At 43.7% G+C, this 14,679-nt stretch overlaps 1 protein-coding gene across 6 annotated transcripts in view; it reads left to right on the top strand.

Moving 5' to 3' along the window:
* The window catches only part of CTPS2 (CTP synthase 2), a 2,467,148-nt gene that overhangs the window by 1,728,902 nt on the left and 723,567 nt on the right, over nucleotides 1-14,679 (top strand). For all 6 annotated transcript variants that reach the window (XM_069636801.1, XM_069636799.1, XM_069636802.1 and 3 more), the window contains one exon: nucleotides 9,737-9,799. In XM_069636801.1, the coding sequence (XP_069492902.1) occupies nucleotides 9,737-9,799 (63 nt within the window). The remainder of the gene's footprint in view (nucleotides 1-9,736; nucleotides 9,800-14,679) is intronic.

The following is a 14,679-nucleotide window of genomic DNA, read 5'->3' as shown; positions in this document are numbered from 1 at the left end:
ACACTGTTCACCCTGGGTCTCCATCCTTCAGGCTCGGACCCCCTTTTAACACAATGTTTTCAATTGGTCCTCTCGTTTTGGCTCGGACCATGGATCTCCCTCAATCGGGCTCGCACCCCTTACGCACATTATTCACAATTGGTCTCCCTCGTTCGGGCTCAGACCTTTTATTTACACGTTTACAGATCTCTCTCAGCCGGGCTCTGGCCTGTTGTTCACTATTCCTTCCTCCATAGTTAATCAAAGACTTTCGATTGTACAAGGCCCTTGCTTAACCTCTGCATGACCACTTCAATGTATTTCACATTCATTCCTTTGACACTTACACGCACCAGGTTTGTATCGTCCTCGGAAACTTCACTAGCTGCCGTGTTCACAGTTCTCCTGTATTTCACCTTCTTTCAAACACAATTTCTGGGTCTCCCTCCCTCTGGCTCGGAACCATTTCGTTCCCAAAAGATTACCACACCTCAATTCCTTTAGGTATTTCTCATTCGGGCTCAAGCCTAAACACAGAGCAGTCTTTCGAATGGGCGTATATTCGTTTTTCGCCGGACCACTTTGTTACTTTATTTTACAGTTGCTTTCACTTCACAGGCTTCCCATGGCAGATTTCATTCTCTTTGCTTTTCTCGTGTCACTTGTACTCTATTTACTTCTGGCTTCTCTAATTCAGATTGGAGCCAATTAAAATTTCACTTAATTTCAAAAAGAACTTCATGTCCCAGTCTTTCACAGGCCTTCTTATTTCCTTCTTTCTTTCTCAAATTCAATGCTCCGGTTTCTGCTCCAGCCAGAGCTCCAGCCACACACACGCACACCAGGATTTCCTCTCTCTTGCCATGAGACTCACCCATTTAGCGCGGCTCCGGTGAGCAACTTCTCTGGAGCTCTCTGGGTCGAGGTCAGGGTCTTTTCATCAGCCCCTCAGGTACCTGGGCTTCCCTTCATATGCCTAGTGGAAACAAATACTTCTGTGGACAGAGACAGCAGGATATCATCTGCCCTCTCTGGCACTTGGAAGGCACGGCTCCTCAGCTCTGCTGCAGCCCTTCAACAACACAGGATCAGCATCTTGGCCCTCAGCTTCCTTCCAGACTCTCCAGGGTTCTTAAGGCACTCTCCCCTGCTCTTCAGCTCCTTTGGTCTACACTGCATCCCCAGCTCGCTCAGAGTCTGCTCCTGTGCTCTTTCTATTTTTATACTGGTAGGGAGGTTTACCCAGTTTCAGGTGTGGGAGGTTGAAAAGGGAGGCCTGACTCTGTCCTCGTTAATGGGACAAGATGGAGACTGCCCATAGGGATTCATGGTACATTGGTTCCTATGGGCTCTCTTCATAGCGCTGTTCCTCTTGTTCTTCGTCCCAGTGGTTTTTGAAATCGGGGAGGGGAGTAAGGGTAAGATTCACAATATCCTACTAGGGTTGGGAAAGAATAGGATGTTTGGTCATCAGGGAAAGCGGAATTCCGTGTCTCACCCGTGGGCATCTGTAAGGAACACATGGTGGAAACCGTAAAGACAGACACAAGTGATCACAGTTCAAGGGTGTTTATTAAACTGTAAATGCAGGGTGGAAAAACGCCTAATCTAAACCTAAATCTAAAATGGGAGCAAGCTTCGACCATCAAATGAATGATAAGGCAGTCCTTGTGCCATTGTGTCAAAATAAAAGGGCCTAAAGTAAAGAAAAACCTATTGCCGATTCCTTACAACTAATTCCAACAAGAGTATGGGATAAGTGTTCAATAAAGAAAGAAGTGTTCACAAATAAAAAGTCAGGATGTGATTGCCAGGGGTCTCCTTTCCCCACGTTTTCAGCATGGGACAAGGTGGGACCTTGGAGCACAGCACACTCTCAAGCTTTCTCAGCATGAGCTGACAGTTTCGTTCCAGCTATCAGGTTCTTCGATGGTTAAGTCTCCTTTCAATAAAAAGTCTCTAGCCTTCGAGAGCCTGATGTATTCAACAACAAAAAAACAAAAAGTTCCTTTGCAAAATGACTTTGGGCGAGGACTTTTTACCCCTGGATCTCCCTTGACCAGGCCCTGGACCCACTTGACAAGGTGGACCATTTACTTCCCCTGGTGTTCCTATGCTTCTTAGTTTCACGAGTCTTAATGTCTTTTTAAACAGTTCTTCAGGTTCGCCCCTGATTGTCGGCTTCCCTCTGCCGGGTTCACTCTCACCAACTTTTACAGACAGTTCAGTGTGGACATCCCTTGGCACTGGTTCACTTCGATCAACACATTATTCTGGTTGTTGGCTTCCCTCTGCCGGGTTCACTCTCACCAAGTTGTGCAGACAGTTTACTAAGGGACTTTAGACTTTGCCCCGTCTTGTTAGCAACCCTCCGCCGGGTTCACTCTTGCCAACTTTTACCAAACAGTTCACTATGGGACTTGAGACCTCACCCAGTCTCGTCAGCATCCCTCTGCCGGGTTCACTCTTGCCAGCTTTGCTACGCACTGTTCATGTACTAGTTTTAACCATGCAGGATTAATTTCCCTTTCTTCACGATCATCTGTCGGTCAAAGACTTTCCAAGGTACAGAGGATTTAACAATACCCCTGTATGACCACTTTGACCTCTCTTCACGTCTTCCCAAGGCCTTCTGGTTAGGGTAGTCTCTTATTATCGGGTAATCGCCCAGAGTTTCCTGTGTGAGCACCCACGTGGTGCCAGACGCCTCTGTCGCGGGTTTTCCCTCATCTTTCTCAATAGTTCCTTTCAACTTTTTTAAGTTCAAATTTAGCTGCTCACTTCTTTTTGTTCAACACAGTTCGGCTTCTTATCGAATCTCCCCTCAACTCACCGGCTGTGTTGAACCACTTGACTTTCTTCTCCTTGGAATCAAGGTTGGTATCACTGAATCAAGCATCTCTCCCCGGCTTGGTAATCAGTGCAGGTGGAGGAGGGTCAGATGTACCATTGACATCTTCTGCATCTTCTGCAACACACGCTGGCTTTTGTTCGCAGTTTTATGTTTCCATCTGCGGAGGTTTCTCAGGCCCCGACCGTAAAGGGCGAGGTCACTTCTCTCCTTGTCACGCTCTCGGAATTTGCCGTCTTTCACCTCCTCTTGAACTGCCGTGCTGAGTTAGCCCTCACGTCATGCGGTCTGCCTTGCTCGTACTGTGCTCTCTTGCTCCACCTTTTGTACCTGTGCGGAAAGGAAAGGGCATCAGGTGTGTGTGATTTTGGTCAATTGCCTGATTCTGTGTGATGTTTGGTTTGGGACATGTCAGGTAAACAAGTTTAAACTTAGTCTGTTGTCTTCCGTGGGGTGTGAGAGTGTTTGTGTCAAAATGGGGGGTTTTGTCCTGAAAAAATATATTCTTCGTCCTAGGGGAGTTGGTAAATTCAGAAAGGTGAGATGGGTAGGGTTTGTGAAGCAAACAGAAATGACCGGGATTATTGTCATGAAATAAACAAGGGGGATTGTGGGGATAGTAGTGTTTTATCTGAACAGGTTGGGAGTGCCAGAAATAATAATCAGAGGGATGGGAAAAGGAATGATCAGAAGTATTCGGGTAGGCAACAGAAAACCAATGATTCTGGGAATTGTGGTTTTTGATGGTAACAGGATTTGGGCTCCTAGTTGGTTTACCAGAGGTGTTTGGATGGTTGGATTTTATTAAGGGAGCTTCTTCAGTGGAAGGGAGGTAGATGTAGAATACCCAAAGGAAATTACAGGGACTTTGTCCTCCTCTCCTTCCGCGATGTAGTACTGCATCTCACCTGGGGCATTTCCCCGAGCATAATCCCGGGTTCCCCTACCCAGGTGATCCTCCATCGTTCACCCCCAGGGTTGTGATCTGAGAGCGCCAGCCCTCCCATGGGCACCTGCATAAGGGATCCCTGAGGTTTACTTGGGAGAATACCCTCAGGTTTCTCACAGCATCCCACTGCCAATTCCCAAGGTCCCTCCACCCAGGTGATCCTGCCGCACTGGTCCACCCCTAGAATCTGGATCCAAAGGCGATGGCTGTGCACTAACCACCTGAGTAGAGGATCCAGGGTAAAAAGAAGTGAGAATATCCTCGGGTTTCTCACACCTAACAACACTTGACATCTTCAATTGTCAGTGGGGGAAACTCCTTGCCACACATTAGACATATGATACAAAAGATTCCATGGTCCCTTAGGCTCACATCCAGTGCTGTTGTAGTGCCTTTTTAGCAGCTATTTACCATTATCTGTGATGACATCAGGTCTCGTATTAGATCTTTGATCAGATAGAGTAAAATGGGTCTTATGTCAAAACATTAAAGGAGGCCAAAGCCTACAGATCTGACTGGTCACCAATGTGAAAACAAAACGAAGGCTGCACCTGCAACATACTGATCGAATGGTTGTATGTTAGAAATATGTTTTGAACATTTTTGCAATTTATAATGTAGTTTCACAAAATGATTCTGTTTTTCTTTATGGAGGTTTCACTCCTCCTTAACCATCACCACGTTGCTCATTCTTCCTTTCTTACTTTCCCTTCCCTCTTCTTACCCATTTTTCATTTGTTTCCCTTTTTTCCACCATTTTAGTTTCCATACTGCACATATAAATATTATATATATAAATAGGAAAGTCAATTTGAGACAAGTCCCACATTCCACAACACCACCAAGTAGCCATCGCTGGAAGTTCAGCTGCAGTTCTGAACCACAATAGCAAGGCATTGTGGGTATACAATTAGCTCAAATGCAAACCTATTTCTCCAGACTGGAGGTGAACTTCCAGCGATGGCTACTAAGTGGCGTTGTGGAATGTGTGCCTTGGCTCAAATGGACTTTCCTATTTTCACATTTCAGATGAAAGGTTTTTTTTCAAACCTTTTTAAACCCACCATAACTTTCTTGGTGTTTTATATATACATAGTATGCCTTTGCGCTGCGCTTTGCATAATTAAGGTTAAGATGAATTCTCTGTTGAGTTTCAGAAAATTACTTTTGCAAATGACTTGACAGCTTCAATGGAACATTCTGAAAAACATCTCTATTAAACTTCCAAAGTTTCATAGTTCACATATTTTTTTACTTTGATCGTCTTTTTAACAGCTTTTAAAATGGGTTTTCCCAGAGGACAAATGTGATTTCTTTCTGCCGAAATATCTTCAAATTGGCCGCTTAGATTTAATAATTTTTGGTATGCCCTTAGATTGTATGAGGAGTTGATGCACTGAATGTTATTTTTTTTTTAAATCGACTTGACCAATTTCTTGATATTAATGAAGTAAGAATTATCTATATATGACGCATGCATAGAATGAATGTGCATTTATGATACGAGCTGTACACATACGTTTAGAAGATGTACATTACGCACATGTACACTACAACACGTATGAAAACTCACATCAGAGTTAGTACTGACTTTGAGGTGAGTTTTCAGGGGATGTAAATTGCATAGTGGTGCAAACTGTAAAACTCATATACTCCTCTTGTATGTATTGTATGTAATGAAAACTCACATCAAAGTTACAGCTCACTTTAGTGTGACACACATATGACACACACTCTTAAGGCACATGTTCATATGACACACGCTTCTATGACACAAGCTCTTAGAACACACGCTCTTATGACAAATATAATTATGCCACATGCTGTTCCGCAACATGCTCTTACCACACACACTGCTATGACACATCCTCCTCCTGCACACACTCTTACCACAATCGCTTTTATGACACACTTATAACACATACACTTAGACCCCTTTCTGTTACAGAACTTGCTCTTATACCACACACACCTATTTTTCTTCCAAGACACGCTATTAAGACACACACTCAGAATCAATGCACAGCTTCTATACAGAATTTACATGTACAAGTAGAAGATGTTAATTTCGTACTTGTACGCTACTATATGTTTGAAAACGATTGCGTACATGTACTAAATATAAAGCGTATGGCTCATATGTCATACGCTCTAACGCTAATACACTCATATGGCAGACACGCATACTAAATTCACTTATTCTACATGCACTCACACCCTATACACCACACTACCCACACAAAAACACTGACATTATAGATAAGAACGCTTATGTAATCAAGGTTAATCTAACAAAAGTAAATTGTACAAAGAGGGAGAATAACAATGTTACGGTATAAACAATCACACTATACCACAACAAATCAAACTTTAACATTCACTTCAAGTCTAAGGCAGGTCACATCAATACCATAGTTGAAATTAGTGCTACGTTTTTGTAGTGGTTTGGAGTTAGTGTGTATACTTTGAGTTTCATGGATAAAATGTTTTTGTGTGTTTATAAGCCAATGTGTTTTAAACATTTTTTAACAGAATACAGGGGTGGTAGAGGGGCACTACCATATCCAAAGTCTAAGTTCCAGAGAGGGGAGTACTGTTGAAAAGCTTCTAGAGCAGTAAGGGTCGTAAGTGAAGTGTATACATGTACTTCAGGTGCAAAAGGGTAAAAAAAAGTCTCAAGGCCACTACAGACTATGAGGAATAGACCAAATCATGACTTGTCATATGCTAACAAGTGGCCCCACTATGCACTCCTATGGGAATACAAAAGTCCCAACTTTTAGTTCAACTCGTGTGTTGAGTCTACCCGAATACTCGGGTTATACCAAGACCCAGTATCAAATTTAGTTATTAAATGTTTCAAAGTATAATCAGTTCTAGGCTGTTAATGCCTGTGTTAATATTAACTTACTCGAATGGGGACCTTTAAGTGGCCCATCACGTTTAATATCCACAATGTTAAATGAAAATAACGATTACTTGTAACTTCAATCAGATGGTTATCAAATTAAAATTAGGAAGACAAATCTCAGGAGGAAAAACAATTTTACCAAAACACAGTGGTACAAGTGTCCATAAACATATACAAGTGATCTTCATTGGTACAATGTATTTAATTCCATAATTGTGTTGTGAGTTCCACACAACTATGTTATACCGAGTCCTGGACACAATTCTCCAACATGTGTCTATTGATTCGTATATATTAGGCTCCTATAGAAATGTCATGATGGCCAACGTGTTTCGGATAATAAATCCTTCTTCAGGACTTTGAGAGCATATTGTTTGTTATACACGTCCAACTTGCATGTCCAGATGTGTACCTGAAAGGTAACATCCAAAGCCAGTAGTATTGAAGGGGGTTTGTGACTCCAAATGTATTGATAATAGAATATATTAATTGTGTGGGTAGACTGACCTTAAGTCCTCACCCATAACAACATATAATCCTTGTTGATTGTATTAAATCTTCATACAGTTGTTGGAAGGATTGTTGCTTACGCTGCTCTGTAAACTACAGCTCAGGCTCTAAATGTTTGAATCACGGACTGGCTATTGAGACTGTCTAAACAGCGGTCCTGCAGTGTCTTGCTGTGCAGTACAAATTTGCATCAACAATGTTTTTCGCAAGTCAAGGAACAGATCAGACTGTCTATACCTAGAAATTAAAGGAAAAGAAACACTATCTAATCTCAGTACTCAATGTGGTAATGGTCACTATGTGTGGCGACCATGCGACGGACAGCCCATGCCCCATACTGGTCTGTTCACTAACACCGTGTTGTGTATTTAAAATTTCCCAATTGCATTCAAAATTCCTCACTACATGTTCGTCCACCATTTCACATACGACCCAAGGTGTATATCCCGTGACATATTGTTAAATTAATGGTCATTGCGTGCAGTGACTATACGATCGATGGCTTGTGCCCAAAATTGTTCTGTTCTTTGAAATCACATTATATGCAAGAGCATGGCCCCGAGTCGGCACGGATCGAAGCGCTCTAATGGTCAAATAGGCCCACTCTGCTATCAAACGGCCAATAAGGGGCTAACAACGTGGGTACTCTGCGGGTAGAGTAGCTTATTACGCTGAGGTATCAAATAAGTAAACTATGCTGACCTAAATTGCGACGATCCCTGCTCGACGCAGTCTCCTCTACGGATCGACGGCACCGAAAGCAGTGCTGATATGGTCGCTTGGCGATGGTTACACATGCGTATTACATTGCCTAGACACCATATTGGTGTGGGAATATACATGTTGTCATAGTGACATTTGTATTGCTTCGCCACTTGATACTGTAGTTGAAATGAGGGGTACGTTTTTGTAGTGGTTTAGAGTTAGTGTGTCTGCTTGGAGTTCCATGGATAAAATGTTTTGTGTGTTTATAAGTCGATGGGCCTCATTATGAGTCCGGTGGTAACCGTGGCGGTAAAACCGCCTGGTTACTGCCGGACTCGTATTACCATTCTGGCTCCTTGACTCCCGCATTTACCAGGGCATTACAGCCCCAGTGTCCCGGGAGTCACAGAGGCGGAATGGTGTTAATCCCCATTCCCATTGAGTCCCATCGGACTCAATGGGAATGGGGAAGTGGAAACACCGGCACCATCTCGTGATGGTGCTGGTGTTTCCACGTCCGCCTGCAGGCGGGCAGTGTTAAACCCGCCAGGTCAGACCTGGCTGGAAGATCACCTCCCGCCTGCAGGACTAGGAATCGGGCGGTCCGGAATTAACAGTGGCGGCGGGTTTACCGCCACTGTTAATTCCGGACCACCCGATCCATAATGAGGCCCGATGTGTTTTAAACATTTTTTAAAACATGTTTTTATTCATGTTTTTTATAGTTGTCTAAGAGATTATTTCGATAAGTCTAGTTACTATTTCTAAATAACCATTCTCTAATTACTATCTTAGTAAATGGTTGAAAAATAATCATTATTTTAGTGGTGTTACACATACGTCATTATGGCGGACTTCTGAACTTGTAGCACAATACACGAGCAGCTCTTTCTTCTACGAACCGTCTTGGAACCTCTGTTCTTTTGCTCAAGCCGTAATTAAGATCCTTCGATTTAATCTTTCTAATGCATGCTGAAAAGGTCTATCTTTCAGGGACCACACAGCTGGTAGGACACTTCTGAATTGAAACTATGTACACTAGACTTAGAAAGCTATTGAAAAGTCTCTTTTTTCATCATTATCTTGAAACTTGACCAATGTCTCTTTTACTGACCTATTTCATTCCATATGGCTTTTGTACTTGCTTTTATCCGTTTAATGGCCTATGGTTCTTCGCACTACATACATATTTGTGACGCTTCTTGGACTTTAAATTGATGATTTACCTCTAGCATCTTGCTGCAGGTAAAACCTCCACTTCAAGGTCAAGCTCAGAATTAGGAGGTGTGGTAAACGTGATGGTAATTCCATTACCACCAAAAAAGGGCAATGATGGAATCGTTGTCACTTTTTTACCGCACCTCTGAACTCATAATGACGCTCTTTGATTATGTTCAGGTAGGGGCGGTAAAAACACCGGGGAATGCAGGAGGATCCCAGGTTCTTGTGCTTTTTTACCACCCTGACTAAGAAAAAAACGTTAATGGCTGTTGCCATGTACGTGCATGGCTGCTGTCCAGGCTATGAGACCACTTGGATTTCATATGTTTTTCTCAGGTTTAAAACGCAACTGGATACCCATGGGATTCAAGCCTCTCCACCTGCAACAAAGTGAGGTACGAGCGGAGGCACGGTGCACAGCCTATTTCCAGCCCTGTGCCTTGCTCGTTCATTGGAATCCTGATTTAAATGGAGTTGATTGTAAAAAAAAAAAGGCAAAGAGCCTTTTTGAACGAAAATGATGTTGTTTGTGGAGAAAAGGATGGATTCATTGATGTGATTTGTGAACTTAAGTAGAATACACTGTTCAACATTTCTTTTTTTCCTGCAGGAGTGTGCTTGGGAATGCAGTTGGCAGTGGTGGAATTTGCTAGGAACTGTTTGAATTGGGAAGGTGAGTTTAAAGTTGAATTTCCCTTCAGCTTGAATATGAAGAATTGGGGATGAGATTTATGCTCATGAAGCACTTCAGAATGACTACACATTCCTATTGATTGACTTCTCCACTGTCAGTACACATGATGGGCAATTGGTGTAAAACTAAAATGTATGTATACAAAATGAATGTAACTGCTGACAAATGTACGAAAGAAATATTTTGTTCCATTTGAAATGTTTTTATGGCAGTTAGGTCTGATGGAAATGAACAAGTAAGTTGAGCAATTTTAAGTTGTGTTGTTCAATATAAACCCTACTTGGGAATAGCACCATGCTTTTTTGCCGCTCAAGATTCAGGTATTTAGGCACTCTATAGTCTTCATTACGAGGTTGGTGGTAGGCCGCCGGTAGTACTGGAGGGCTACCGGCAACCTCAGCTTACCATTTCCACCGCCCGATTACCCGGTAATAGCGGGATATTACAGGCGGCAGAACGGTAAGTTCCCATTCCCGTGGAGTCGCATAGGACTCCACGGGAATGGGAACACTGAAGCACCGGCACCGTTAGTAACAGTGCCTCAGTGATTTATCTGCTGGTAGGAGCCTGAACTACCAGCAGACTCGGAGTGTGTCGGGTCACTTATAAGGAGGGCCTATGCCTGTCTCTTTCTTGGTCTCTAGTCCCCTTTCGCTTTTTCCCTTCTCTGGATTTTCCCTCTGTCTCTCTTGCTCTGTCTCTCTCCCGTTCACTCCTTGTCATCTTTTTTCTCTCTTTTTTTTTGACGGAAACACACAGGGGGTAATTTGTTAAACCCCTGGTTCATTAGTAAGAGGTGGAAAACGTGGTAGTAATTGTTACTTTTCCTGCCACTTCTACTGATCTGGGGGATTTTGGTGGATTTTCCAGGCAAATTTGTAAGGCAGCCCGGATTTAACAATCCACCTTGCCACTCCGATAGCATAAATGCAAGGGATTGCTATGAAAAATGCAAGCATGCGTAGAATAGTACTCTGGGTAGATAAGCAGGGATTGGCAGGCACTCAATTGACAAACTTCAAGGTGTTTTGTAAGAACAATGTAGACAAGGGGAGCATAAAAATCACTATGGTCCCAAAGGTGGACCAGGGGGACAAGGCCTCTTCACAGTAATGTATTTCTTTGTCTTGGTGCTCAACAGCATCAAGCAGAGATTCTATGTGCTTTTCTGTGGTGGAACCGGTGTCGGGACTGAGTGAGCCACGATGATCCAGCTGTGAGTCGATGTTGAAACAAAGCTCGGTGGAGATCAAGTTGGAGCTTGAGACGGTGGACCCCCACAGGTTCAAGTCGGGGGTTGGGTTGAGATGATGCTAACACTGTGTTGAAGTGGGCAAGTGACACTCTGGCTTCCAGCTGTTTGACCCGGCAGTGGAGTCGGGATGAGACAAGGTTCTATTCAGTTGAAGCACTGCTTGGAATGAGGCGAGTCAAATGCTTCCACAGCGGTGAGCCGGCGCTCATGTCGAGGCAGTGGTGATCTTCACTGGTGCCAGACGGCTTGAAAATGCAGGTAACCAGCTTGAAGTTAGTGGAATCCCAAAAGCAGCACCCTGCATTCTGGGTCAGCTAGAAGGGTGTTAAGCACAGCCACAGGGGCTCGAAGATGGATAGAAGCTGTGGAACCGGATTCCAGCTGCTCTTGAACGTCTGGGTTCTAGCAGTGCCAAAACCTAAAGCCTTCAGGACAAGGCCATACTTTCTGCTGCACTGCTACTCCAGGGTGCTTGGCTGGCACATACAGGGGCTCATTCACCTCCAGTGAAAGGGTCCTAGTTCCAGCACAGCCACAATGAGGTCTCCTCTAACAGCAGTCACCCTCACTGTGTCATTGAGATTGCTAGTGGGCAGAGCACGCCTCTGCCCTGGACGCCTTCTGTCTTGACCTCCCTGGACTCTGGAGTAGATTGTATCCGCAACAGAGGTCCAGATGAAGGGGTGTCCCTCTCCTTTTAAAGGTGAAATTCCATGGGGACTTGGTCCAAAGCAGGTCTGCTGTAAGGGGTCCACTCTCTGTTGCGGTAACAAGTGCTGTTTGCCTTATGACATCACACCCACAGTGTTCTACTTGCAGGAAATGGAGGGGACAAGAAAAGGAAGAGTGCCCTAAAAGAAAGAAAGATGGTGGAATCCCTCTCCAGGTCTACTTTCCCTCTCTGGACACTCTAACGCTGCCCTTCCCATGCCTGCTGGCTTTAAAGGCATTCCAGTGATCAGCACTCTGGTGTCAGGCTGGCTTTGTAATGTCAGTGCTTTCTCTGAAACACCGTTCCCAGGAGACCGCCTGGGGGAAGTGTGTCACTTCCTATTTTAGAATCAAAGGAGGCAGCGTCCTGGCTATTCCCCAAGGTAGCTGTGGAGATGTTCAGATTAGACACCAATACACATTAGTCCTGTAATAGTTGCCTTGGCTCCCAGAGTTGACACAGGTGTGATATCAAATGAATGTGGCTTAAAATGTGTGAGCCCTGAGCAGTCACCATGCCACAACCAGGCATGGTTTATATTTAGAGATGTATCTGCTATCAGACTGATTAAGGCTGACAGTTATTATAATTTAGATCAGAGGTGCTGAAGTTAAATTGCTACCTCTGCCTACAGTGACTTTGTGTTCTAGTGGCTGTCAGGGATGCACAGGTGACCGAGTCTGCTCTGTGCCACTGCAGAGCTGGTGCTGTCATGTAAGTAGGCAGGTTACAGCAAGGCACCTGTGTGCACTATAATTTTGCTGTGGAGCATTTTGAAAGAACAGTCTGATTTGCAGACCTCCATTTCAGAAACAGAATTACCTGCATCCTTTTTAATTTTGTTTTTAAATAAAAAACTAGGTCTTTAACACCAGTGCCAGATGGCATTCTGTCACATACTCCCCAGCCAAAAAGATTGAGCACTACCATTCTAAGCGTCTGTCTCATTTTCAAGGTGAAAATATCTTCTGAGTTCATCTGCACTGGAGTGTTGTGACCCAGTTTTATGCTGGATGTCCATATTTATTCCCTTTAGGGATATGACCCAATGCAGAAACTTGGAATTCTCTCCCTTCATGGCCATCAGCCACTTGAGAGGCCCTTAGAAAAAGAGGTCTGTGGTCAGACTGGAACGTAAAGTGAGGCATACAAATGTAGGGTTTCAACTTTCATACTGTTGGGTGTCCTGACCCACGTTTGGACTATTATGCTGCAACATTTGGTGCTGTGGGCTTAGGAAATCCAAGAGGGCGGAAAAGCCCACATTTGCGCTAGGGATGTAACAGTATTACGGTATACCGTTAAAGATACCGTGAACCAATTAAATGAACAATAATAACCGTCACATTGTTTATACCGGTATACCGTTCATACCGTTAAGTGTGCTTTTCAATCTGATTTGGAAAGGCTGCAGTAAGCAAGTGCAGTCTTGCACTGTTGGATGTGCCGTCTGCCAAGTCATTTCAGTTTGAGCAGTTTTTAATGCCATTCCATAAACCACACGTGCCTGACACAAAATCAATATGTTAGCAATAGGAAGAATAAATACCGTGCCAAGAAGGAAAAGGGTTTGCTTTTTTTTTTATTTACATTTATTTTTAAAGCGCTCACACAGCCCGCAGGCATCGAGGCGCTGTTAAAGAAATTGTTTTTGTTTATTTAGTTGCGTAATTGTTTTTGTCTTAGTTGCGTATTTATAGCGTGCTTAAACACCCAGAGGATTCTAAGCGCGGACCCGGGGATCGAACCTGTGTTGCTTCGTGTCGTTTTGCTTCCAAGGCGCACATGTTGCCGCTGAGCTATCCTCCCGGGACCTTGGGTTGGCGGCTTTGGGGTTTATATATCTATAATGGATAATGTTTTCTAAACATATGACAATGGGGGTTTTCGCTGGTTCTATCATTGAATTTACATATAATAAGTCACACTGCGAAATTTACTCATCTCTGTGGGTATTCCCTGCTGCCATGCCAAAGGGTAACATGTCCGTGATTACTGAACACCTTTTGGCCCGGAAGTAAACCAAAAGCTGTAACGTAAGGAGAGAGTGTGTGTGCATGTGTGTGTGTATGCGCGACAAGCGTATACTACCAGCAGACACCATTGATCTGTGGCATGCAGGTTATCAAGATGGCAACATGTTCATCTTCCACCAGTAGCCAGTGAGGGAGCTAAAAGCCAAAATGACCACTTAAGAAAAGCTATTCAGTTTGCTTTGCCAGTCGCAGCAGGCCCCCCCCCTCCTCCTCCTCGCCACACATGTGTTTGTGTTTGGTGGAAGCAAGGGGTGGCATTTCAGTGGAAAGTATGTTGAAAAGCCCAATTCTGGACCTGGATGCCTGGTTTTGTTTGTAATGATAAATCTGACAATTTATGACCTTTTAGAAAATATTTAAGATTAGTTAACTCCACCTGCTATACCGCGATAACCATGATATACCGTCATTTGGCAAGAAGGTTATTGTACCGTCATAAAACTAATACCGTGACACCCCTAATTTGCGCCAGAATCCTAGAGATCTGTGCAGTTTTGCGCACAGCAAAGTGTTCTCCTGACCTGCCACCCACCAGTGCAAGCATGATGGGCCAGGAGTGCCATGAGAGAAATGTGTGCCAAAGGAAAAACAGCAGTGCCGGTTGGCTAAAAAAAGCGCTTTAAAATCACCTTTCTTTCCCTGAATGCAAGCTAAAAAAGCCTATTTTAACATCACAAGATATTCAAAAATCTCAATGAACACCAGCAGACATTTGGCAGAATGTATTCTTGTGTGCATACAAAATCTGGAAAGATGAAGAGCCCAAAACAATGTTTATAACAAAACTGGCTGAGCTGTGGATGTCAGCAGCTTAAGTTAAATGGACAGAAAGCCACTAAAATCGAAATGTTTTAAA

Source organism: Ambystoma mexicanum, chromosome 7p, assembly GCF_040938575.1.
Source record: "Ambystoma mexicanum isolate Mex_15411 chromosome 7p, UKY_AmexF1_1, whole genome shotgun sequence".
NCBI lineage: Eukaryota > Metazoa > Chordata > Amphibia > Caudata > Ambystomatidae > Ambystoma > Ambystoma mexicanum.
Note: the sequence above shows the minus strand (reverse complement) of the source record. Positions and strands in the feature narration are given on the sequence as shown.